Source organism: Peromyscus eremicus, chromosome 7 (assembly GCF_949786415.1).
Source record: "Peromyscus eremicus chromosome 7, PerEre_H2_v1, whole genome shotgun sequence".
NCBI lineage: Eukaryota > Metazoa > Chordata > Mammalia > Rodentia > Cricetidae > Peromyscus > Peromyscus eremicus.
Window position 1 is genome coordinate 60,675,531 of NC_081422.1, and position 27,771 is coordinate 60,703,301.

General features: G+C 43.9%; 1 protein-coding gene across 2 annotated transcripts in view; it reads right to left on the reverse strand.

The window, feature by feature from the left end:
- Positions 1 to 27,771, reverse strand: part of Snx1 (sorting nexin 1) — a 40,907-nt gene that overhangs the window by 4,881 nt on the left and 8,255 nt on the right. For both annotated transcript variants that reach the window (XM_059268146.1, XM_059268145.1), the window contains exons 2-11: positions 19,751 to 19,862; positions 15,134 to 15,261; positions 14,552 to 14,618; positions 10,259 to 10,302; positions 6,921 to 7,062; positions 5,365 to 5,443; positions 4,715 to 4,790; positions 1,990 to 2,103; positions 1,717 to 1,810; positions 392 to 597 (exon numbers count right to left, since the gene is read on the reverse strand). In XM_059268146.1, the coding sequence (XP_059124129.1) occupies positions 392 to 597; positions 1,717 to 1,810; positions 1,990 to 2,103; positions 4,715 to 4,790; positions 5,365 to 5,443; positions 6,921 to 7,062; positions 10,259 to 10,302; positions 14,552 to 14,618; positions 15,134 to 15,261; positions 19,751 to 19,862 (1,062 nt within the window). The remainder of the gene's footprint in view (positions 1 to 391; positions 598 to 1,716; positions 1,811 to 1,989; positions 2,104 to 4,714; positions 4,791 to 5,364; positions 5,444 to 6,920; positions 7,063 to 10,258; positions 10,303 to 14,551; positions 14,619 to 15,133; positions 15,262 to 19,750; positions 19,863 to 27,771) is intronic.

Here is a 27,771-nt window from a genome sequence, read left to right on the forward strand (position 1 = left end):
AACACCAAGCCAGTTCTATGTCATTACCTGACTGGTCACACTGGAAGGACAAGTGGAAGCCAGCAAGAGCTCTTATCAGGGCAAAGACCAAAGGATTGAAGAGTCACTGCTCCAGGGGCCAAGCAGCAGTCTGTAATAAGCTTTGCTTGGAGAAGGGTGCACAGAGAATACTGCCTGTCCTCAACATTAAGGGGCCTACTTGGAAATTCAAGAGTGGGCTGCTGTGGGCCTCAGAATACCGAGAGGTGACGGGCTAGTTTAAGCGACTGCTGTGTCTGCAGGGTTCTTTCAAGAGTAGAACTTACAATCACTCCTAAACTAAAATGAGATAAACTTTTCTTAGGAAGTGGAGAGCAGGAGACCCCCTGGGCGGGGAGGAAGTGAGGCTTACTCTGACGATGGCCAGGAGGCGAATGTAGTCACTCAGGAGTTCAGCGAGGAGGAAGAAGTCGTTGTTGGCCTGTTCCTGGTGGAGCTGCTCAATCTTTTCTTCTACCTCAGCCAGCTGGGAGAGCGCTCGTGACAGGGCCGTGTTGTCCTCAGAGCTCCCAAGCATGGCCAGACTCTTGGCAAACTGGGCTGTGTTCAGAGCTAGCTCTGGAAGGAGGTAAAGACAGCAAAGGTCTCTGATCTCTCGGGAGGGGGACAAGGCAGCTGACCCTGTGTAGCAAGTCCTGGCAAGTCTGGCCCCTGCATATCTGACAACTGAGGGTTCTACAATCTAGCCTCCAAACTCAAAGTGAAGGGCAAGTGGCCTGAGTTGGTTATAGGACTGGGAGGGAAAGCTCTTGCTATCTACACGTGACTAGGCCTGGCCGCCTGAAGGAAGCAGTTCCAGCATCCCTGGAGAGCCAACTTCAAGCTCACATAAGCAGGCCAAGGGAAGGAGAGGCTCTGGTGTTGGATGTTGAAGATCATGAACTGCCTATATGCATCACACAGCCACACACACAGGCAGCCACACAAAAACACACAGCCACACACACACACACACACACACACACACACACACACACACACACACGGACTCTCCCACTTTCTAGAGCAGAGCAAACTTGCTGTACAGGGCCAGTCAGTACCTTAGGCTCTGCAGGCCACGCAGTCTCTGTGGCCTGCTCTTTTTCTTCCTACTCTTCTCATGGCAGCAGGGTCCAAGCCCAGTCTGTCTTCTCAGCCATGTCAGAGCTCGCCAGCCCTGACCCTGCTTCACGCTAATGGTCTCTTAGATTTCTTGTTACCAGTGTGTTTAAGACACAGAAGGGAAGCAAAGCCCACTGAAGGTTCTACAATCTAGTCTCCAAACTCAAAGTGAAGGGAAGTGGCCTGAGTTGGTTACAGGACTGGGAGGGAAAGCTCTTGCTATCTACACGTGACTAGGGGAGAAAGGAGACACAGGAGACGGCTTCCCTGCATTTCCACCTTGCTAGCATGACCAGGTAACAAAGCACTAGGATTCTGGATGCAAGCCACCAACTGCCATCAACAAAAGCAGCGTGTACCTAGGCAGGCTCCCTCCACCCACTGCCCACAGTGCTTTGAGTCATGTTTCTTGCCAGGAGACCAGGACATATGGTGTTTATCAGAACATCAAGCAACAGGTGGGCTGAGATTTCCTACTTGGACTGCTGAAGGTTGGGAACAGCATGCTTCTCATCTCCAGCCCACTAAAGACACTGATTTCCTCCAGTCCAGGGGCGTTTCCGAGCCAGTGGTTACCTTTCCTGTGGTTGACTAGCGTCTCTACCACAGCATGCAGCTTCCGTAGGCGCTGCTCCTCACACTCCACCTCCTGGAGCTTCTCCTCGAACCACTGAAAACACATGAGCCCAGAGCTGGGCTGAAAATGTTCCACAAAGTGCAGGGAGTGGCTTTTCTTTAGCTGCTTTTTTTTCAGGGGCTGTTTTTGTTGTTTGTTTTTTTAATTGAGAAGAAAGTCATCTCAGAAATTTCAGGACTTCTCAGGGCATCTGAGAGGCGTAGGCTACTCACAATGTCTGACTCATTCATCTTGATGGTCATCTTGCTGACTGCGTCTGTAGCTTTGTTGAACATCTTCAGGAGACCAGCACCACTCAAAGCCTGAGTGCCCACAGCCCGTGGCAGCTACAAGACCAAGAAGGCGGGATGGCAAGTTATCTGCTGCCCCTATTTCAGGTTCAGAAGAATTCGTATCCATCAGATGGCATGCCCCAAACTTGTCAAAGAAGTTATTTGAACTGTAGATTCTTGTATTCTAAGGAAGTTATAGTAATCTAAAACTAGTATGTTCAGAAACAAAAATCCAAGTGCTATGGCTGAAAGAACCAACACAATTTTCAGCTTTTGATGTGATTCATAGAAAGAAAGTAGATTGAGAGTTGTGTGGCTAGGCAATCTCACACCGAGACTGTCTGCCTGTCCAGGTGTGAACCACTTAAGTACCAAACATTCCTTTATTTTATTTCATTATTATTATTTTGCTTTGTTTTGTTTTTTGTTTTTGAGACAGGGTTTCTCCGTGTAGCCTTGGCTGTCCTGGAACTAGCTCTGTAGACCACTCACAAAGATCCACCTATCTCTGCCTCCTGAGTGCTGGGATTAAAGGCACGCACCACAACCATCTGGCCCTTTTATTTTTATTTTTTAACATTTTGAAATTATTTTGTGCTTGTATGCATGTGCCACAGCACACCTACAGAGGTCAGAGGACAACAACTTTGTGGAGTCAGTTCTCTCCTTCCACCTTTATATAAATCTAACTCTGTTGTGTGATATTTTGATTGTGTTCTGACAAATAAAGCTTGCGTAGAGTCACAGGTGGAGCTAGCCACTAGCTGACCATAGAGCTTTGGAGGACTGTAGAGAGAGGAGACAGGAAGTGGTAAGGTGGGGCTGAGAGAGGATCTCGAGCCCTTTTGGTAGGAGGAACAGAAGAGGTAGGAAGTGACTGCTCCCTTGCTTCTCTGATCTTTCAGGTTTGTTTTTTTTTGTTTGTTTGTTTGTTTTTTGTTTTTTGAGACAGGGTTTTTCTGTGTAGCTTTGCGCCTTTCCTGGAACTCACTTGGTAGCCCAGGCTGGCCTCGAACTCACAGAGATCCACCTGGCTCTGCCTCCCGAGTGCTGGGATTAAAGGCGTGTGCCACCACCACCGGGCTGATCTTTCAGGTTTTTACCCGTTATCTGGCTCCTAGTTTTTTATTGATAAGATTAATTAGATTAACGCTTCATAACTCAGGTGGTCAGGAATCCAGGGCAAACACTTTCCCAGGCAGAGCATGGCATCTCTTTGTTAAAGTCAAAGCCTCCTGTAGGACGTAGGAACATCTGCCTTAATCCCAGCACAGCCAGAGCTATGTAGAGGAACCAAATCTCAAAAAAAAAAAAAAAAAAAAAAAAAAGGGGTCTGTTTTAGATTAACACACTCTGCAAGAAGGGGACTCAGCTTTGAGAGAGCTTCCATAGTGAAGGAATGCCCAAGGATAGGAGCATATTCTGAACGGAGCTACTTTTACACAGTAAAACTATGTTGGAAAATTAGATTTTAAGTGTCTTAGGCGTCCAGGATGTCATTCATTACTTCTCAGGTTGAGGCCACTCTGCTCCAGAGGACACTTGACAGTGTCTGAAGATGAGTGCTGCTGGCATCTAGCAGGCAGAGGTGTTCCTCATTGTGCCAAACATTTTACAGCACAGGACAGCCCCCACACAAAGGGTTACCCAGCCCAAAGGTCTCCAAAGACAAACGCTGCTCTGGGGTTATTGAGTGAGCAAGAATAGATTAGAAATACCCAGAGGTAGAATTAAAGGACTTCAGGCGTTGACATCATTTTTAATTAGAAAAAAATCATTTTGGAGAGGAAAAAAAAAATCTCATTACAATAATCCTATTTTCATTATAGTAACATAAAAGTTTTTAAAAATTAAACACAAAAACATAATGAGTCTTGTCATTCTAGTTTTCTAAGATAATGTTATTTTTCTCTGGCCGCGTGCCTTGCCATCCTTACTGACTTCTGCTTCAGGGAATACTTGCTATTTGATGCTTCCATATACTCGTATTTCTTTACATGTTCTGGTTATGGTCAAAAGAGAATGTTTGTTGTGTGGATATATTTTATTTAATTCTCCAGTTATTAATGACTGCAGTGTCTCCAATTTCCCACAATCACGAAGAGCCTATGCATAGTCTATAAAAACTCCTGTCCACTTTAATCAACCCTTTTGCTATATGGCAGTTCTACCGTCTGTGGTAACTGGTTTGTTGTTGTTGTTTGTTTTTGGTTTTTCAAGAAAGGGTTTCTCTGTGTAGCCCTTGCTATCCTGGATCTCCCTCTGTAGACCAGGCTAGCCTTGAACTCACAGAGATCCACCTGCCTCTGCCTCCTGAATGCTGGAATTAAAGGTGTGTTTCACCACCACCCAGCGGTACCTGGTACCTGGTTTTTAACTAATGCCTTTAAGCCTCCTAGCACCAAACACACATTCAGTCTGAACCAATTAGTAACCTATGCAAGACATGCCGAGACCCTGCCAAACAGAGCACTGTTTTCTACAAGACTCGACCAGGTCATCGTTTGATACAAGCAGAGCTGCTTTCATTTGGAGCAGTGGAAATCCTTGTCTCTTTTGGGGGACAAACTCACTGGCTATAGCATTTAAGTATTTGTCAAATGAACCAGTTTCATTTCACTAAGGGTAGACAGAGATAAGAAATTGAGCTTTGTAGAACACTAACCTCTTCTTTTTCCAAAAACTCCCTGACGTCTGGGTCTTGTAACATGGTAGGATGATTGACAATTCTTTGAAGGTACCTAAAGGATGAAATCACCGTCGGTTAGGACTCTGAAGGTTTGGGGTGTTGCACAGTGCTGGCTGGGACTCGTGTCTTTTAGTATTTAAAATGGCCTCAGATAAGGCATGTAAGCAAGTTTCTGCTTGTAAGTATTCAAAACTTCATGTTCAGGGCTGGAGAGATGGCTCAGTGGTTAAGAGCACTGACTGCTCTCCCAGAGGACCCAGGTTCAATTCCCAGCACCCACACAGTGGCTCCACAACTGTCTGCAACTCCAGTTCCAGGGACCCAACACCCTTACATGAGCATAAAGGCAAACACCGAGGTACATTCTTCACATTTCAAAAGACAGCAAACTGACTCATCAGACAGTCTTCAGAACCACCCACTAGATTACTCAAGAAGGAAACTATGGTTGTTCTTTCAGGATGGAGAGGAAAAAGATGGCTTATGACTGAAGTGGGAAGGTAAAGACTTGGGGAAAGTCATGGGTAACAGGGAGGTGTGACTGTAATGACCTCAGTTCATCTCCACAAACACAGCAAACCAACAGCTTCTCACAGAGACCTACAATAGGGCTGGCAGGCACCTACCTTTCCAAAGCAGCCCTCCTTTTTTCAAGAAATTCTGCAGACGAAGAATCTTCCTTCCCGACTTTCACTTTTGTCATCCCTGGAATGGAATTTAAGAAACAAAATAGGCCGGGCGGTGGTGGCGCACGCCTTTAATCCCAGCACTCGGGAGGCAGAGCCAGGCGGATCTCTGTGAGTTCGAGGCCAGCCTGGGCTACCAAGTGAGTTCCAAGAAAGGCACAAAGCTACACAGAGAAACCCTGTCTCAAAAAACAAAAAACAAAAAAACAAAAAACAAAAAAAAGAAACAAAATAACCAGAAACGGGAAAAAGGATAAATCTACGTTTTACAAAGAGTCATCCGAAGGAAAGGCAGCGAGGACAGCTCGACACAGAGCCATTGAAGGAAATTTCGAGGTCCTGATCAGGGCTGGACCAAAGGTTCTTTACTAATTAAGTCTGCACATGCTGGAGGCTGTAAACTATGGGGTTTAGAGCGTATATTGTCTTTAAAAAAAAGGCACATGTGACGGCACGTGCAAGGAGACCTCTGTGAGTTCGAGGCCAGCCTGTGCTACATAGTGAGGTCCAGGCCATCGAGGGCCACATAGTGAGATCCTGTTTCAAAAAAAGCGGGGGAGGGCTGGAGTGATGGCTCAGTGGTTGTGAGTACTGGCTGCTCTTCTAGAACATGCAAGCCCTATTTCCAGCACACACACAGTGGCTGATAACTCTAGTTGCAAAGGGCTCTGACAACCTCTTCTGTCTTCCTCGGCCCCGGCACACACTTGGTAGACATACATACATGTATGCAGGCAAAACCCCATACACATAAAGTTAAAAACAAAATAATAAACCCTGTCTTGAAAAACAAAACGAAACAAAATAATAATAGAAGAAAATGTTCTGAGATTCTGAGTATAGATTAACAATCACCTGATGGCAGTGAGAAGCCTCCTCCCCTGGTCCCCAAAGCAATTTCAATCTGGAGGGAAGAGCAATTACTAAGAGTCCCAAAACCGAGGGCAGAACTCTGGTAGAGTGTTTCTCTAATGTTCATGAGGCCTTGTGTTTAATCACTAGCAACACACACACACACACACACACACACACACACACACACACACACGTACATGAGCATGCACGCATGCGTGATACTTGATCCTTTCTAGGTTGTGGTGGTGCATGCCTGCAATTCTAGCACTCATGAGTCTAAGGCAGAAAGATGGAGGCCACCCTGGTCTATACAGTGAGTTTGAGGCCACTCTGGGGGGATATAAAAATGTTCAAAGTGAGCCGGGCGGTGGTGGCGCACGCCTTTAATCCCAGCACTCGGGAGGCAGAGCCAGGCGGATCTCTGTGAGTTCGAGGCCAGCCTGGGCTACCAAGTGAGTTCCAGGAAAGGCGCAAAGCTACACAGAGAAACCCTGTCTCGAAAAACCAAAAAAAAAAAAAAAAGAATGTTCAAAGTGCTGCAAAACTGAAGGCTAACACCAGAGAAGATGTATAAATAGCTGGGCTAGTGCTCTAGTCTCCAAGTGTTAAAAATCAAGTGGAATTAAAGACCACAGGCTTACCTATTAGGCTCTTCTCAGGTGGAGGAGGGACAATGAAGCCATTTTGAGAGTGTTTCTCTGAAAGCTTCTCATAAAGACCCAGAAAATCACTGAATCTTCTTTTTACTGCAAACTGCTTACTTCTGAACATCGGCAAGCTTGTCTTGGGGATGGAAAAAAACACAAGGCAATTTCATTCCTAACCTAGGAGTGAGTATCTATCCCGCTGACATCCAAGGCAACAGATTTCCCCGATCCTTGACCTTTAGACACCTGGAAAATAACTCTGTCCAAGACAGGCTCTTAAACCCCAAGCTATAGTCTTTTTGGCAGTCTGCGAATCTCAGAAACCCTACTTAGATTAATGATTTTAAGCGTATAAAATTAAAAAAAAATAGGATTATGGGACTTGGTGGGGGGATGGCTCAATGGGTGAGCACAAGGACCAGTTTGAATCCTCAGTATCCACAAAAAAGCTGGGCATGCCAGGCAGCGGTGGCACACGCCTTTTATCCCAGCACTTGGGAGGCAGAGCCAGGCAGATCTCTGTGAGTTCGAGGCCAGCCTGGTCTACACAGTGAGATCCAGGACGGGCACCAAAGTTACACAGAGGAACCCTGTCTCAAAAAACCAAAAAAAAAGCTGGGTATGTCTGAGTGTGGTGGCGCACACCTTTAATTCTCAGCACTCAGGAGGCAGAGGCAGGTGGATCTCTGTGAGTTCAAGGCCAGCCTGGTCTACAAAGTGAATTCTAGGAGCCAGTTACACAAAAACCTGTCTCCAAAACAAAACAAAACAACACTTGCTCCAACTAAAGTAACATTGAATTTTTGCTAAAAGATAGAATTTATGGTCATCTGTAACCAACTTGTCATTTATTGACTTATTTAAGGGTATCAGCTACTATAATCAAAGCAGACAAACAAAAGAAGACACACTGAAGAATGCTTCTAAGACAGTGGGGAAGGAAGGAGATAAGATACCTGTAGATAATAACCACTAAAGTGCTCTGGGTGTTAGAGTTCACAGGAGGGCCAAGGAGTATTAGAGAAAAACACAAAGAAGCCTCCCGGGAAAAGGGAGAAAAAGGCTAGGGTGATGGCTCAGCAGGTAAGAGCAGTGGCTGCTCTTCTGGAGGATCCAGGTTCAACTCCCAGCTCCCACACAGTGCATCACAGCCATTATAACTCCAGTCCTAGGTGATCCGACGTATATATAAACATATAATCACTCAGACATATAAACTTTTTTTTTTTTTTTGGTTTTTCAAGACAGGGTTTCTCTATGTAACTTTGGTGCCTGTCCTGTATCTTGCTCTGTAGACCAGGCTGGCCTCGAACTCACAGAGATCCGCTTGGCTCTGCCTCCTGAGTGCTGGAATTAAAGGCTAAGATTTTTTTTTTTCCTTAAAGATTTATTTATTTATTACACATACAGTGTTGTGTCTACATGCCAGAAGAGGGCACCAGATCTCATTATAGATGGTTGTGAGCCACCATGTGGTTGCTGGGGATTGAACTCGGGAACTCTGGAAGAACAGCCAGTGCTCTTAACCACTGAGCCACCTCTCCAGCCCCTGGCTAACATTTTTTAATTAAAAAAAAGACAGGAAAGCTAGGGGATGCACTAGGAGACATAACTTTTAAAATTTACAGAGGTTGGCCCTACCAGTTACTGGCAAGGAAATGAATCAATGAGAACTTTTGGACCATTTTTTATATAAATTGGTACAAAGACATTAAAAAATAGTTTATATTCCTTGCATTCACTATTTCCTAGTTGCTTATATACCTAGAGAAACATGTCCATAGGGCACCAGAGACATGTGAGGAAGTATATACAGAGTTCAGTTATGAAAACTGGAAACATTTAGGGAAAACAGGTTCGTATACTACGGTACATTCATGTAGAGGACTAACTATTGTTACTCCCAACAAGGGATAGGTCTGGAAAATCATGCTAAATAAATGAATCACTATTTTCAGCGGATTATTTTTAGGAATCTTAAAGCAAAGCATCACATCACTTAAAGATACACATGCAAAGACTTTTTATAAAGGAAGTAAGATTACTCAGGAGCAAATGCCTCTGAGGTATAAAGCAGTGGTTATGACAGGGACACACGGGAAGGCAGAGTTGATGAACCAATGGTACTCATCTTAAAACTGTGGTAGGTTCAGGGTTCTGTTTTACCAGAGTAACAAAACTGTATTTAATAAAAAAGGGGCAGATGAGGAGCAAAAGTTTTAGAAAGTATTAAAAGTAAGCCAGGTACAGTAGCAAATCCTGTGATTTCAGCACTTGGGAGACTGAGGCAGGAGGATCATAAGTTCCAGGACAGCCTGGCTTTGTGTTGGGTGTGATGGTGTGAACTTGTGATTTCAGCACCAAGAGGCTGAGGCAAGTGTATCAGAGCTTGAGGACAGTGTGGGCTAAATAAGGAGATCCTGTCTTCAACAGCAACCACCTCCAAATTCCTCACTTCTGAGAGTGCATATACATAGACCCCCCCCCCCCCTTTTCTCTCTTAGTTTTTTGAGGCAGGGTTTCTCTTGTAACTTGGCTGTCCTGGATCTCTCTCTGTAGACCAAGTTGGCCTCAAACTCACAGAAATCCTGCTTCTGCCTCCCAAGTGTTGGGATTAAAGGTGTGTGCTACCATTGTCTGGCCACATATACATAATTTTTGTTTCTTTGAAAAAGGGCCTCATTAAGTACCTCAGGCTGTTCTCAGACTCCTGATCCTCCTGCTCCTGCCTCCCTAGTGCTGGGATTACAGATGTGGGCCACCTTGTCTAGTCCAAGAATTGAAAAGTTGTAAACAGATTATTCTTCATTGGAGGTAATCCATTAAACTAGCTCCAGTCTCATAGTCCCTGAGGGATGGGGTAAAAGTCAGATATGCTGTACCTCTTAAACCTTGCAAAGTTTCACACTGAAATATTAGCTTTCTGGAAGAATAATGGGAAGGCCTAGTCTAGTGTACCTAGTTAAGATGACCAAGGCAGGGGGCAAGAGAGATGGCTCAGAGGTTAAGATCAGTGGCTACTCTTCCAGAGGATCTGGGTTGGGTTCAGTCCCCAGCACCCAAATGACAGGTTATAACCACCTGTAACTCCAGTTCCAAGGGTTTTTAACACCGTCTTCTGGCCTCTGTGGGTACCAGGCATACAGGCAAAACACTCATACACATAAAATAAAATAAGATTACTAAGGCAATGTAGACTTGCTATGGCTTGAGTAAATAGGAGAATATTGGAAAAAACAAAAACAAAAAGATACATAGAAATAATCTAAATGTCAACTTTGTGTGAGCAGTGAGGTCTACTGAGGTACATAAGCAATGTCACTGGAACTCACCTGTGTTGTGACTTTGTAGGCTACATACGCATTCATACCATCCCCTGTGGGAGAACAAGAAGGCAGGAGAGAATTATTCCTTTAACTGAAGTAAGGAAAGCTAATCCAATAACATTTAACCAGAGACCATAAGCTACAGGAGCCTTCTATTAGAAGGGCTTGTTTCATTTCCAGGCTTTATATGTAATCCTAAAATCCAGTTTTTCCTGTGCCTCGGGGGCTGTGTGGCACACATGCCCCCACGGATGCTGGCAGGGTCCCAGTTTGAGTTAGACAAGAGAGTCAGTCCCCTGTTCCAAAGCCAGGCTTCATTTATATCCTCCACAAAGCAGCACTGGATACTGACAATTCATCAGTTGTTACCATGCCAATATTTGGGCTGGTTACACACATCTGTCCAAAACCAAACAATTCTCTTGCTGTATAAAGCAGGAGAAGGAAGCGACTGATGTAAAAGGAAACAAGCAGTTCTACCCTAAGCTAGCTCCAGGCTTGCTCCGCTCTTTCAGAGACCCCACCACTGGTGCTGGAAGACACTGACCTCTCTGATCCAGCATGTTCACCCAGAGCAAAGGGCCTGGCAGGAAGACACTTGGGCTGCCTGATGTCACAAAAATCTCCCTTTCCTGGAGGAATTATATTTATGAAAAAGCCTTTGACTGTCAAATAATCTGGGATTCAAGCAACTGTTTTCTCTGTGGTAATGTCCTGACCTAGACCACTTAGGGAGATAAAGGCTCTATTGACTTCCTGAGCCCTGAAAAGACATAGATTGGAATCCAGACAAAGCCCCAGTGCTGGACCATGGGGTTTAGGTTTTTTCCCTCCCCTTTTCCCCTTGTCTCTGATTTTTCCTCTCATGAAACAGGAAAGCCTAAGTCAACAATTCCCAGTTGCCTTTGCTTCTGATCTGATTCTGGAGTGAGGGGCCAGGGAGAAGGGGCAGAACTGGACCAGCAGGGTTCACATACTGTAACATCATTCCATTGTGATGGGTAAAAATGCTTGCTTTTATTTGTAAGTGCACACACAAGGGCACGCACACACAAAGCTAGAAATTACACAGAAATAGAAAGCATATATGTCTTATCTCACCAATACCTACCAAAAAGAGTGTTGCAAAATAGGATTTACAAACTAAGCTAAAGAAATTACCTTACACTGATTAGCACCTTTACAATACACTGAAACACTTATAATATGCTGCCTGATACTAAGGCTGTTTACTACTCATTTAAAAAAAAAATTCTTGGGCTGGGCATAGTGGCACACACCTTTAATCTCAGCACTTGGAAGATGGAGGCAGGTGGATCTCTGTGAGTTTGAGGCCAGCCTGGTCTATAAAGTGAGTTCCAGAACAGCCAGGGCTGTTACACAGAGAAACCCTGTCTTGAAAAACAACAACAAAAAACCCCTTAAGTTTAATCAAAATTTCACTCACCATAGAATAGTCATGTCTAGTTGCACAAGGAAGAGGTCTAAGTGCCCATGTCCACAGAGCACATTAGCCAAGCATGACCTCCGGGTACCCTGCAGTGTCTCCAGACACTGTTCTAGCCAAGGCAGTATGTGTGAAAAGAGGTACCTGGCTGACAATACAGAAGCCCTGAAAGTAGCCTGGTCACACGACAGTCTGACAATGCACAGAGTTCCTAAATAACTTCCAAGTTGGAGATGTCATATGCAAATTGCCAAGTCTCTAAAAAGGATGCCCTGGTAAATGTACAATTCTAATTTATTTAGATGTGTGCTGGAATGAGAAGCACATGTTGACTAAAGAGCCCACACAAACAGAACATGCTGTTATAAAGAGCGTGTCTTGGATAGAAAAATGTTTTAATTAGCTGGTTTCTTGAAATCAACATGACCAAGAATCCAGACAATATAAAACAAGGGGATGAAAGCACCTAGAGCAATCTGTGTTCAGATCTGATTTGTGAGCTCTGGAGTATGGGGTCAGTACTTCATAACATGACTTTATTGAAAACATTGTCTTCACAGATATAATGACGTTAAAACGAGGTCATTAGGGTGGATCAAGTCCAACATGACTGTCATCCTTAAAAAAATAGGGCAACTCAGACGGACATTCCTAGAGGAATGATGATGTGGAGATACTTAGAATGACTTGGGACAATGATGACAATGTAATGATGCATCTTCAAGCCAATGATGCACACCTCAGACTCAGAAGGCAGAAGACAGGCAAGGACCTTCCTTCTCTTCCAGTTTCAGAGGAGCATGGCCATGCCCACACCATGATTTCAGAGGAGCAGGGCCATGCCCACACCATGATTTCAGAGGAGCAGGGCTATGCCCACAACATGACTTCAGAGGAGCAGGGCCATGCCCACACCATGATTTCAGAGGAGCAGGGACATACCCACACCATGATTTCAGAGGAGCAGGGCCATGCCCACACCATGATTTCAGAGGAGCAGGGGCATGCCCACACCATGATTTCAGAGGAGCAGGGACATACCCACACCATGATTTCAGAGGAGCAGGGCCATGCCCACACCATGATTTCAGAGGAGCAGGGCCATGCCCACACCATGATTTCAGAGGAGCAGGGCCATGCCCACACCATGATTTCAGAGGAGCAGGGGCATGCCCACACCATGATTTCAGAGGAGCAGGGACATACCCACACCATGATTTCAGAGGAGCAGGGCCATGCCCACATCATGATATCAGAGGAGCAGGGCCATGCCCACACCATGATTTTGGGGCTTCTTGCCTCAGAACCTTTTTTGTTTTTTGTTTTTGAGATAGGTTTATTTTTCCTTTCTTTTTCTTTTCTCTGTGTAGCCCTGGCTGTTCTGAAACTCACTCTGCCGACCAGGTTGGCTTCAAACTCAGAGATTTGCTTGCCTCTGCTTCCCAAGTGTTGAGACTAAAGGCATGTGCTACCATTGCTGGGCTTTGAGGTAGGTTTTCACTTTGTAGCCCAGGTTAGTCTCAAACTCATGGCATCTTTCCTTCCTCAGCACTCAAGTGTGGGAAGCACAGGTGTGACCCACCACCCTTAGCTTAATTCTTTTTTTTTTTTTGTTTGTTTGTTTTTTTGAGACAGGGTTTCTCTGTGTAGTTTTGGTACCTGTCTTGGATCTCGCTCTGTAGACCAGGCTGGCCTCGAACTCACAGAGATCCTGCGTGGCTCTGCCTCCCAAGTGCTGGGATTAAAGGTGTGTACCACCACCGCCTGGCTGCTTAGCTTACTTCTATTGTTACGTCTGCAAGTTCGAGGCTCTGTGCGACAGCAGGTCTAGGTAACTAACACACTTGCTCTCCTGTTCAAAATCACAGCAGTAAACGTTCAAACAATTAGTACCACTTGTAATTTGTATTATTCTACTAAGGATTTCAGCAGCTAAGCTTAAAATTAATGTGTTAAGGAATATTTCTAGTTCTAGACTATCAGGCAAGAGATTTCTAGATATGTACCCAATGCCCTGGTCCTACTTTCCCTGTAGACCACACTCTGCCTTCACAGGAATGCTGCTTTCTCTTTGGTCCTCCCTTCCCTCTTCTGATAGGTGAAAGAACTGAACAAGATGCCCATAAACACCCAGCTAGAACAGCCGGCAGTTGTGAGACACCCACTTTAGGTACTGGGTCTTCTGCAAGAGTAGTGGGTGCTCTTAACTGTTGAGCCATCTCTCCAGCCCGTTTGAGGGTTTTTATTATTATTAATTTTATGTTTATATATATGAGTGTGGGCATGGCCATGCCATGATACTCACGTGGAGGTCAGAAACAACTTTCAGAGTGGATTCTCTCCTTTAAATGTGGGCTCTGGGAACCAAACTCAGGTGTCAGGCTCAGCTGCAGGTATCCTTAGGCCCTCAGTCATCTTCTGGTCCCGTTTTAGTTTTTTTTTTTTTATTTATTCATGTATTTTATGTATATGAGTGCTCTGTCTTCATCCACACCAGAAACCAGAAGAAGGAATCTGATGCCATTACAGATGGCTGTGAGCCACCATGTGGTTGCTAGGAACTGAACTCTGGACCTCTGGAAGAGCAGTCAAGTGCTCATAATTGCTGAGCCATCTCTCCAACCCCTGTCCCCAAATCTGCATTTTTAAAGATTGTAATTATATTTCATGTCTCTGTTTTTTCTTCCTAAAGATAAGAGGAAAAAAATCCAAGTAATGTACTCAAGAAGCTTAGTTCCAGGAAAGATACTGATGAAGCACATCACTTTTGCTGGTTCAGCTCTGTTGAGAGCCACTCCCAGACTAGCTAGGTAGGGCCCATTGTAACATCACAAGAGTCCAAAGAACCTTACCGATCTTCTCAGGATCAGTAATACCGACTGTCAGGTCAAACTGGTCCTCCTGTTCTTCTTCCTCTAGCTTTTAAAAGAAAATGAAGAGAATTCACATGAAGAAGGCTAGACATCACACAGTATTCAATACCTGTCAATATAATCAAGTGTTTTCAGTATTCAGCTCTGGCCATTCCCAGTAGCTCCAGTGAACCAATGCTCACAGTTTAAGTCATGAACCAGTTCACAGATCACTTCACATTGATTCCCTTAAACCCTTATTTTCTTGATAATGAATAATTATAGGATTTTGGTAGACTTGGCCTTTTTTGGGTAAAGAGGGGGTAGGGCAAGGCTGTATTTCAGCTTATGGGAGCTTCCGACAGTAAATAGCATCAGTGACCAGTGAAAACCTTTATGCTGTCCTTGGGGAACAGACACTGTCTAAGACAGAGTTCTTGTTTGGATTCTGGCTGTGCATTAACCATAGGTCTTCTTCAGGAGCTGTAAATGTTTTCTAAGGTTTAAACCCAAATGAACTCCAGACCAGGAGCACACAGTCCTAAAGACGAAAGTCAGAAGACCAGCAGTGCATATTCTTACCTCCTCATAGCTCGGCTGCAGCTTAGGAGAATTTGTGGCTTCTTGTGGAGAATGAGAACTAAGTGTTTTGGCTGGCATCATCTTCTGGTTATTTTGTGTGCTGTCCAGGGATAGTTCCACTGTGGCATCTGAGAACAGTTGATATTTTAAAATGAGCGTCAATACTGGGTTTTTGAAGGCTGAACATCAGTCCTACAGGATGAGGGCCACAAGAAAAATGGCAGGCGCCCAATACAACGGAAAACAAGAGCCACGACATTTTTACATGACTCGAAGGAGAGGACACTGAGGGGGAGTGTTACTTATCACGGGTTTGGTAGAGCAAGCCCTTCCTTTTCTTCCCAGATGCAACTGTTTGGCCAAAAAAAAAGATGTAGCAAAAAGACTCTAATTTTACTCCTAGGAGTGGTCACTCAAAAGCTTCCGTGAAACTCATTTACTCTTGTTTTTAGTAGTTTGTACAAGACAGCACTTTTGGTCATCTGCTTTGTAAACAGCATGACAGAACAGGCCAGCACACATCAGAGGAAGCCTCATTAACTAGAAAACACACAGTAACGCGTGGGAAAGGGTGGTTTGGTACACTAGAGTTACATTGAAAGTTTAAAAACTAGCCACAGCCAGCAGTGATGGCACACACCTTTAATCCCAGCACTTGGAATGCAGAGGCAGGCGGATGTCTGTGAGTTTGAGGCCAGCCTGGACTACAAAGTGAGTTTCAGGACAGCCAAGGCTACACAGAGAAATCCTATCTCAAAAAATCAAAACAACAACAACAACAAAACCAAAACCCACTTCTGATCAGAACAGTTTTCAGAGTGAAGATCTGCTCTTTAAGAGCCGCCTCTCTGGAGAAGACGCAGGTGAGCGGAAGAACTCATTCTCTAAGTGTTCCAGAGAAACGACTTCTAAAATAGCATTCTGTACCATTTTTAGACAGTAAAATTTCTTATGCAAATGCACTTCCAATGTGGAGCAATGAAGCTAGAAGTTTGTTTTTTTTTTTTTTGGGAAGCTAGAAGTTTTAACCCCAACCAGTTCATTGTTTTTCTTTTTAGTAAAGAAAAACATAAATATCCACTTTTGGGTCTGACGGTTATGTATTCAGTTTAGTCTTGGGGACTACAGAGAAAGCTGCTTCCTTTTCTTCCTAGATTTTAAAGGGGAGGTAGGCAGAACCATAGGCAGTTTTAGATTACTGTGCTGACCACCGAAAGTGAATCATTTCTGCAAAAGATCCTGCCATGGGGGCATAAAACAGGAAGCAGTACACAGAATGAGTGTGTTGGGTTGTGAGGTCTTTGAAACAAGAAGCCAGCTCCAGTTTGTGTAGGTGGTTCACTGCATGAGATCCAACACAAGAGACTAAGCGAGTCAAACATCAACTATTCATTGAAAACCTTTGGGTGAAACTGGGTGTGATAGGTTGTACCTGTAACCCCAGCACTCCAGCCAGGTTCAGAGTGCAGACCTGAAATCTAGCCACTCAGGGGACTGAGGCAGGAGGATTGGTAATTCAAGGTCCACTTGAGCAATTTAGTGAGTTCTTGTCTCAAACAAACAAGCCAACAAAAAATGGCTGGTGTCCTGTCTAGTTTATGTCAGTTTGCCATAAGCCAGTCATCTAAGAGAAGGAAGCCTCAGCTGAAAAATACTTCCATAAGATTAGGGTGTAGATGGCCGGGCGGTGGTGGCACACGCCTTTAATCCCAGCACTCAGGAGGCAGAGGCAGGCGGATCTCTGTGAGTTCGAGGCCAGCCTGGGCTACCAAGTGAGTTCCAGGAAAGGCGCAAAGCTACACAGAAAAACCCTGTCTCGGGAAAAAAAAAAAAAAAAAAAAAAAAAAAAGATTAGGGTGTAGACATGCCCACAGGGTATTTTCTTATTTAGTGTTGATGTGGGGCCAATACATTGTGGATGGGGCCATCCCTGGGCTGATGGTCCTGGGTTCTATAAGAAGGCAGGCTGAGTAAGCCATGAGAAGCAAGTCAGTAAGCAGTTCCCCTCCATGGCCTCTGCATCTGCTCCTGCCTCCAGTTTCCTGCCCTGTCTGATGGACTGTGGTATGGAGGTGTAATCAAAAACAAATCCTTTCCTTCCCAAGCTGCTTCTGGCTGTGCTGTTTCATCACAGCAATAGAAACCCTAACTAAGATAGCTGGGGACCTAATTCAGTGAAAGGACACTTGCCTAATATACGTGAGGACCTATTATCGATTCCCAGTACCATGAAAAAAAAAATTCCTAAGAAGTTGAAGTAGGATAACAGAATGATAGGGAGTTTGAGGCCATCCTGGGCTACATTAAAGGACCCTGTCTCATATGGGCATGGGGTTTTCCAAGCTTCACGCTTATAACCTTAGACTTGGGCTGCTGAGGCAGAAGGAGTGCCATGAGTTTGAAGTTAGCTTGGGTCACAGAGTGATGAAGGAGAGGCAGAGGGGAAGAGAGAGAGAGAGAGAGAGAGAGAGAGAGAGAGAGAGATCGATCTTAGGAGAGCCAAAGATACTTTGTCTCAAAACAAAACAAACAAACAAACAAAATCACAAAATACTGAGGCTAGAGCTTGGCCAGCCTGGGCTATACAGTAGAATCCTGTTTAGAACCAAACAAAGGGGTGAAAATACAGCTCAGTGGCAGAGAGCTTACTTAGGCATACCCAAAGGCCCTGGACTCAATCTCCAGAATGGAAAATAGAAAATATCTATGGCTTGCTGGAATAGTAAGAGCCTTTGAAAAGCTGAGCATTTCCCACTGAAATGACTTCGAGAGATGCCCAAGCATGAAAACATGGGCTTCTTCCCTTGCACTCCTAACAGAGATATGTTTGGAAAGCCTTTGGGATCTAGAGGGACCAATCAGCACTGTGGCAACTGTGTAGGAAATAAAATCGAGCTTTAAAGCATGCTCAAGTCTTAAACAGGATGTCTCACGGCAGAGCACTCCTTTCTACAGGCATTGTATGCTCCTTTCTCAGTAGTGAAGCAACAACTGGCTGCCTATAAAGCTGGTAACAGATGACATAAACCAGAATGATTGTGCTGAGAAAATCTGTAAGAGTTACACAATTGTAGAGAAAGCCAGTCACTGGGATAACTGCAGCACTAAGATTTCAGGTTGTAGAAGGAAAGATCACATAAATGTTAAAGGCTCAGAGACAGAGAGTTTACCTTCTCAATACACTACTTATTGAAGACAAGTGATTATTTATATTTTATTAGTTCTCTTTAATTCACCCCTCTTCCCCCCTAAAAATATGACTACCAGAGTGCACTGTGTACTTGTTCATGTGCCAGAGACCAACTGGAGCGGAAACTTTTAAATCTTTACATTCTCCAAGCCTCTTTGTCCCTTTCATGGTCTTCAGATGGTCTATGGAGTCCTAGTGGGAGGGGCCTCTCCAGATCTTATCTTCAGTCTGTCTCTCTTTCCTTACCATTTTTTCCTCCGAAACCTTACTCACGCAGCAGTTTCCATTACCAGCTCTAGGAACAGGGTCTCTACGGATATCCACAGCTCTCCTTCTTTGGCTTTGCTTTTACAGACAGGGTCTTACTGGAACTTGTAAAAATCCTCCTGCCTTAACCTCCTGAGTACTGGGATCACAGGTGTGAGTCACCACACACAGCTGTACAATTCTCTCTTTCCCCAGACAGTTCATCACCTGGATATTTTCCTTTATATTCAAGTTTAAAATATTAAAATCTAAACAAACTTTCAGTTTTCCCTCTAAAGCCAGATTCACGTAAGACTCACATATATCCCACCCCCTCTAGCCTCTCTGTCTCTCATGGTTCTAAGGGACAGGCATGGGGGCCCCTATGTTATATATATATATATATTCTATAATTCTAGCACTTGGGATTCAGGTTGGTAAAGGCTACAGAGTAAAATAGTGTCTCAGATTAATTAAGTAAGGTCAAGAGTGAAAGCCTGTATCTGTAATCCCTGCTGTTTAAGAAGCTGATACAAAAAAAAAAAAAAAAAAAAAAAAAAAGAAGCTGATACAGGAGGATTGAGAGTTTGAGAGTTCTAGGCCAAGCTACACAGACTATATATCTCAAATAAAAGCAATGGTCAGTAACCTCATACTTTTGTGAGCTCCTGTGACATACTATTTCTATAATTCCCCTGACCACATTTTTTTCTTACTTTCCTTTTTTTTTTTTTGGTTTTCAAGACAGGGTTTCTCTGTGAAACAGTCCTGGCTATCCTGGAACTCAGTCTGGCCTCAAACTCACAGAGATCTGCCTGCCTCTGCCTCATGCTGGGATTAAAGGTATGTGCCACCACTGCCCAGCCCCTTACCATATTTCTGACATTTAATAATTTAACTCATGTACTTAAAAAATAGATTTGTTTGTTTGTTTGTTTAGGGGTTTTTGTTGTAGTTTTGTTTTGAGACAAAGTCTCAGCTGGTTTGCTAAGTAGCTAGGATGACCTTGGACTCCTGATCTTCCTGCCTTACTTTCCAAGAGCTAGGATCATAGACATAGACCTCCATTGTGCTGGGCTGAAGCTTTCAGACTTATGTATATGTATGGAGGATTTGACTTTAATAATTCATAACTTAATAAAGGTGAACAGAAGGTGCCTAAACTTTGAGTCTCTACTTGCCTGCAAAGAGGTCCTGTGGTTCTTGGTCTTGTTCCTCATGGATCCCATTTTCTTTGGAACCATTTTTGATAGGAAAAAGGGATGTGGTTTTCTTTGGAGACTGGGGCTGACTCTGAAAACAAAGAGATACTCTGAATAAAGCAGAACCATTAAAAACAGACTCAGCCTACCTAGAAAGCGACTGTGATGTCCCTTTGTCCCACAGTGTTTAGAGGAAGATGGGCTTGCTAGTTAGCCAGCTCAGTAGGTGACAAATGGCTGCTAGAATTGAGAACGCTGTTGCTCAAGCGACCACGGGGCTAAGTTCATGAGATTTAGGGTTAATTTTTATAACCTTAATCTTGCTGGAATATGACACCCCAAACCACAAGCTACCAGCACAGATATGGATACACAGAAAAAATTTAATCTGTCCCAGTGCATTTCTGTTTCTCAGCTGATGACCTTTGTCATTTCAAATGCTGACTGGGCGTATTCTGGTGACAAGCACACCACATTGGAATTTAGAATTCAAGCTCTGGTCCCAGGCTTCCTTTGAGGTGTTGGTTAAACTGTTAACTGAAGCTTAGAGATTCCTAACCCACCTGACAAACACAGGAAGAGATAACACTTTCTATCTAATGCTGCTAAGAAATACCGTTCAGTTTTTGATCTGGAACTCACATGGACAGAAATTTAGCTACACTCTATGGTAGGCGGAAGAATAAGACCAGTCATGCTTGGCCTAATAGTCACATAGTGAAAACACAGTTGGTCCTTGGCCTTTATTAAAAGCTCAGTGCAGAGTCACAAACAAGGGTAGGGAGGATCCCCAGGCCGGTACAGGAGTGAACAAAGCCGGATTGTGCAGCACACGAACAGAAAGCCAGCTTGTGGTACTGCAGGCTTTGAAGTCAGCCCCTACGGCCAAGTCAGTTAAAAAAGTTGACTAAAGGAACTTTTCCTAAAACATCCCCTTAACTAATCTGAGGGAGTCTGTCCCCTGGACAGGCCTTTTTTGACCCAAAAGAACAAAGTGAAATGACAGATCTTTTGGGACACTCTCTGAGTTTGTCATGCAAACAGCTTCCTCACCAGAAAGTTTCAGCTGCATTTGATTTGTATTAGCAAATCATGTTTGTACAGGGGCTGTTCTGTGTTACTGAGGTTCAGTGGCGGATGCTCAGATAGTATCCTCATCTGTCAGAGACAGTGGTCCCTCCTCTAGCTGCTCCCAATTCTAAAGAACAAAACAGAACTACTTCCGAGAAGACAAAGAAACCAAATGAAAACAAAGTGAGCACTTCCGGCCTCCAACACCGCTTGGCCACCCTTCCTATACAACCACTTCCTCCCTTCACTCTCACTCTGTAAGATCTCAGAAGGCCCGGTTCCACTTCTTTCCCCCTGGGACCAGCCTCTTCACATAGAAAACCTGGAGATTAAAACTCAGTAGGCACCGAGGACACAGCTGCACTAAAGGGGAAACGGTAAAGCAAGATGGAAGCCCTGTCAGAATTTCCTTTTTAAACACCTCAAAGAATCTATCCCTGTGATATGTAGATGAATAAATCCGGCTCCACTTCTGATCTACCATCTGATCTTAGAGGGTTCAAGATTAACACTGCTCTACGAAATAGTATTGGAACAGCAGCTTGTCCCCTCCGAAGCAAGCCACAGGTCCAGATGAATAAGTTACTTAGGACAACCAGGTAACTGTCACCTGCCTGTCTTCCTCCACCCACCCTCTGCAAGCCCTGACCACAAGTTTGATGGAAACCATGACTGAAATAAGATTTGGGCTATTAGTTAGCTAGGTAACAATTACCTGTGAAAAGAGAGAACTGCTCTCAGATTCCCACATCCAATCACCCATGGCTGAGCTCTAAGACAAGTGAAGGTACTTGATGCACTGTTACCCTGATCTTTATTTGTAGTTCTTTTATAAATGTATGTTTATACGTACATTTATATGTAAATTTATAAATTTATAAATTTATAAATATATCTTTTTCACGGCTGGGAGGATGGTTCAGTGAGTAAAGTGCTTGTCACACAGGCATGAGGACCCAACTTCAGATCCTTACCCGTGACACACTTAAAAAGCCAGGCATGCCGGGTGGTGGTGGCGCACGCCTTTAATCCCAGCACTCGGGAGGCAGAGGCAGGTGGATCTTTGTGAGTTCGAGGCCAGTCTGGTCTGCAGAGCGAGATCCAGGAAAAGGCGCAAAGCTACACAGAGAAACCCTGTCTCAAAAAACCAAAAAAAAAAAAAAAAAAAAAAAAAAAAAAAAAAGCCAGGCACAATGATTAGCAGGCAGGGACAGGATTGTGGGGGTCTGCTGCAGGGACAAGATTGTGGGGGTCTGCTGCCCAGACAGTCTAGCCAATTGGTGAGCTTCAGAGCTCTTCAGTGAGGAGACTATCTCAAAAAAGGTGGAAAGGGAAGAGGTGAGTGGTAAGCGTTGGTGGAGCATGCCTTTAGTCTTAGCACTCAAGAGGCAGAGACATGCAGATCTCTGTGAGTTTGAGGCCAGCCTGGTGAGTTCTAGGCCAGTCGGTGTATGTAGATGCCACCAACCCCTGGCCTCCACAAGTGTACACACACACACACACACACACACACACACACACACACACACTCATATACCACATGCCATATGCAAAAAAGATTTTAAATTTATTTTATTTATTTTCAGTTGATTTATACTGATACTGAACCAACTAATCTTACTGGGGAGAACCAGGGCACAGGTGGCCTTCATAGCATAATAATGTTCTCAAGTTTAACTTACAACCAATAACAAAAAATTGAACAAAGCCACTTAAAGAAAACGAAAACCAAAAACAAAACAAAAACCTTTAGGTCTTCCTATGTAACCCAGACTGTCTTCAAACTCACAGACCTCCTGCTGCTGTCTTCCAATGCTGAGTTATAAATGCATGCCACCAAACCCAGCTAGAACCTTTTTTTAAAGAAAAGAAGGACATTTCATGGTATCTCTGCACTGTGTGGGTGGGGTGGGGTGCATGGGGTGCACAGGACAACAAGGCTTCAGCAAGATAGGTTACAAAGGCTTGCCATCAAAATACAACACGCCCAGGTATTACAACAACAGTTGCCATAGTCACATCTAAAGTTAAAAGCTAACTCAAAGATTCTAAGATTGTTTTTATTTTTCATTAAGTCTATGAATGTGTGTCTCTGTGTTGGTATGTGTCTGTGGAGGCCAGAGACATCAGATTCCCTGGAGCTGGAGTGGCCCCATAAGGGTTCTGGGAACCAAATTCAGGTCCTCGGCAAAAGCAGTCTCTGCCCTTAGCCAGTAAGCTATTTCTCCAGTCTCCAAAAGCTAACTTTTAATTTGTGTTAAGGTTTTGTTTGTTTTAAGAAAGCTAGTTTTGAACATGTAAAATTTCAGGATGAAGTTATTTTTGAAGAAGGAAGAGACACAAACATTACACTGAATGCAGAGCCAACACTAATGCTTTATAAAGTATACTTCTAAGACGGAGGACAGAAAGTTTAGGCCCACACTGAACTACTCACATCTTTTCAAAAACACTGTATCTCCTGGGTAGTCAGTAAGTTACAGCTACTCATCAGTTCGAAAGAGGAAGCATTTCTAGGCAGCTGATGAAAATAGTACGTTGTAGAAAATAGAGCCAAGAACCTCTCCTGCCTGTCTCCCCTTGTCGTTTTTACATGACAGCCACATTCTCTTTTGTTAGCCGACAGAGTTCCTAGCTAGGATATCCAACACCTGCTTACTCCTTTTGGCTGTGAATTCTAGCAGGTGGTTCCACTGATAAGTCTGTCTAAAAGCTCCTGCGTATTGCAGTAAAAGCAGAGTGGGCTAATGCTAATCTTACAGATGTACTAGAAAGATCCTCCAGGAAGAGGGCACTTTTGTTAAGAGCAAATGGGTAATTTTTAACAATTATCAGCCTCAAACTCTTAGGCACAGGCCATGAGTGTGATTTCCCTAGCACAGAAAGCCAGGCGTGGGCTCCTCGGAGCTGACGCGGCCAGTCTGGACTGGAAACCACTGCCAGGATTCCAGGCAACTTCCCTTGAGGTTAGCAGCTGTGAATCGTCTCCGTGTTGCTTAACCGCTCTTTGCTCCACATAGGACATAACAATTACATTTAAGAGACCTCAGTAGGGTCTGTCAAAACTCAACTGGGGCTGGCTCAGCAGGCAAAGGTGCCTGCCACTAAGCTGGTGACGTGAGTTCCATCCCTGAGACTTACATGGTGGAAGGAGAGACTTGACTCCTGAAAGTTGTCCTGACCGCCACATGTTGACAGTGGTATGAATACACATGTGTACACACACATAAATAAATGTAATAAGTAACTGCATTAAAAATAAAACCATAATTATACTTACAGGCCCAATCCAAATTAAATGCTACGATAACATGGCTTTTGGAGGGCTAGATTTAATATTTGTTTATGAAATTTAAATTTATTTATTTATTTATTAGGGTTTTTTGAGACAGGGTTTCTCTGTGTAACAGCCCTGGCTATCCTGGAACTCACTTTGTAGACCAGGCTGGCCTTGAACTCACAGAGGTCTGCTTGCCTCTGCCTCCTGAGTACTGAAATTAAGGCATGTGCTACCACACATTTATTTTATTTTTTAAAGAGAAAATGAGTACTACTGAATAAAGCTAAGGAGTTAAGGAACTGTTGAACCACACTGCTTTAATGAGGCAAGCACAGAGAGGAGTCAGTCCCAGGAGTCACACCCACACAATAAACTGCAGTCTTTAAAAGTGACTGTAGAAGTCCCTGGCATGAAATAATGCTCCCTTTGCCACCTTTACTTGGAGAAATAAATGAGGTGATATCAGTATATTAGCTGCTTACCAGGAGTAATAAACTATCATAAATTCAACAATTTCATCATTCTTTAGTCCTATCAAAGTCCATACAGGAAGCACCAGGCACAAATCCAGATGTTAATGGGGCTGCTTCCCTTTCTGAAGGTGTTAGGGACAATTTTAGGAAGTATTGTAGATGAGTCCTCTCCCAGAATCAACGTTTAACAGTTTAACATCTACTTGGGAAAAATGAACATTTTGTGTTGGTTGGAATCTGGGTGCATCTTACTCTACAAACTGGGTAAACAAATAGTTAATTTAAACATTTCACAGTGTTACCTTCTCTCATAGCTTTGGCACCCCACCCCCACACACCTTGGGTCTCATAAGCCATAGCATTCAAGGGCTGGTCTCTGAATTTCCATAGGAACAAAATTACAATTTCATTTTCCCTAACCTCTGGCCAAAAAGCACCATTTTCTTTGATTATAAAGGAAGGTATAATTGCAACAACAGTACTTGAGACAATAACTAATAGACATTAGGTGTTTTGTTCTGTTTTGAAGTGCTGGAAATAGAACTCAGAATCTGACCTGTGTTGGGCAAACACGTCACCAGTGAATCACAACCCACAGCCCAACAGTAGATATTTCTGTATGATGTAATTGTTACAAATACCTAAGTATCATTTGTGCTTACCTTTATTCAAATATTGGGGTAGTTATACATATTTCTAGATTTTATTATTTAAATCATCTAAAAGGATATGCTTGCTTTTAATCCCAGCACTCCAGAGGCAGAGGCATTTGGATCTCTGCGAGTTCAAGGCCAGCCAGGTCTACAAATCAAGTTCCAGGGCAGCCAGGGCTGTTACACAGAGAAACCCTGTCTCAAAAAAACAAAAACAAACAAACAAACAAACAAAAGAATATTCTGAGTTAGGTATGGTGATCCATGCTTACACATTCAGCATTTGAAGGGCTGAGGCAGGAGGACTGCCCTGAATTCTGAATTCAAGGCCATCGTGAGCTGTATAGTGAGACCCTGTTTCAAAAAACAAAGAAAGCAGTACCTGCTACTAATACTAGTGGTTTCCTTTGTAAGCTTACATATTTTATTTTATGTATTAAAATATTTTGAGAACGGGTCTACAGAATGAGTCCATAACACACACACAAAGGTGAAGGACTTCTGAGGTAGACAGTAGATCAAATGAGAAGGAAAGAGTATTCTGGAGGGGTGGAGAAAAGGAGCCTGAAGCCGACCATTTTACTAGTTAAGGAAGATCATGAACCAGGCCATTGGAGATCTCAGAGTAAAAAGGCATGCTGTCTGTGATCAGCTAAAACAGAGCTGCAGACATGGCTCCACTCCCTGCTTTGATTCCTTTTCCTCACTTCTGGGTAGGGAAAGCTCCAGGAGGATCAGAACACTAAAGGGTGGATCAGCTCCGCCATGGAAAAGGCAAACCCGGATCAATGTGTCCTGAAGCCCAGTGAAGAAGCCCAGCTGGCCGTCTGACTCAGCAAAGCCTAACAGTTGAGCAACAGGATTTTTCTGGAGATGAAGTACTTGTGGCTACTCTCTGCAAGTTACTTTAAAGTGCTGAGGAGCTCTGAGGAGCACGGGAGGGAAATCAGAGTGTTCATTTTCCCCTCTCCACTCTCAACCCTTACCAACTGTCCGCAGCCAAGTCATCAGAATGGACCTGACACTGTGTAAGAAGAAAGGCAGGGCTCCTTCAGAAACCAGAAGTCTGGGGGCAATTTTAGATAAAATTTAGGTTAGGGTCTCCCCCACACACACACAGAGTTTTTTCTCTGTGTAACAGCCCTGGTTGTCCTGGAACTCGCTCTGTGGACCAGGCTGGCCTCAAACTCACAGAGATCTGCCTCTCCAGTGCAGGGATTAAAGGCATGTGCCATCACCTCCAGTTGAGTTCTTATTAGTCATTTTGGGAACTCTTCTCTTTCCCCCAAGTACTTTCTAACTACTTCCACTATAATGCTGAAAATTAGGTAAACTGCCAGAACAATTAATGACATATACATTCTTCTTCTTCTTCTTCTTTTTTTTTTTTTCAAGACAGGGTTTCTCTGTGTAGCTCTGGCTGTCCTGGCTCTGTAGACTAGGCTGGCCTCAAGATCTGCCTGCCTCTGCCTCCCAAGTGCTGGGACTAACGACATGGGCCACCATGCCTGACCTTCAGTTGAACTTCAAAGCATATCTAAGCATATAGTTTGAAGCAATGTGTCTGAACAAGATATACACTCTAAAGGAAACTTCTTTTGGTTTCTGAGACAGGGTCTAGCATAGCACTGCTGGCCTTGATGTTCTTACCCTCCTAGCTCCACCCTGGAGTACACGTGCCACCACATCCAGCCTTAAAAAGAAACTTACCTATAACTGCTTACTATTATGAGTTCCAGTTGACTTAACTGTTAACTAAACAAAACAATACACCTTCGTTTAAAATACTTATTACAAGCCGCATGCCTTTAATCCCAGTACTTGGGAGACAGAGCTAGGCGGATCTCTGTGAGTTCGAGGCCAGCCTGGTCTACAGAGCGAGATCCAGGACAGGCACCAAAACTACACAGAGAAACCCTATCTCTAAAATCAATCAATCAATTAATCAATAAACAAAAAATATTATTGCAGGGTGTGGTGCTAGCCTTTTGTCTCAGCACTAGGGAGGCAGGCATGCGGATCTCTGTGAGTTAGAAGTTAGCCTGGTCTGCACAACAGTGGCAGGACCAGGATTCAGTCTAGAGCGATTCAGTACCAGAAATCCTGCTAAAACTGGAGAATAGGGTTGGGGGTATGGCTCAGTGAATAAAAGCACTAGCCACAGACCCAAATCTGATCCCCAGAACTCACATGGTGGACGGAGGGAACTGATCAGAAAGTTGTCATCTGATCCCCCACCCCACCCCCACACACCACCAGCATCATTTAAAAAAAGGCCAGAGTAGAGCTTGTGTCAAGAAATCTAGTGAAGGGCTGGAGTTGGTGAACATGACGATCTGAGTTCAACTGCCAGCACCCATGTAAAAGCCAGGCTTGACATGAACCTCCCCACCACACATACAAGCACACTCACTGAGAGATATACACACACAGAAAATAAATAACTCCTTTGAAGAAAAAGAAATTTACTGAAGGGGCTACGGAGACACCTTAATCAGTAAGGTGCCTACCATGGAAGCATAA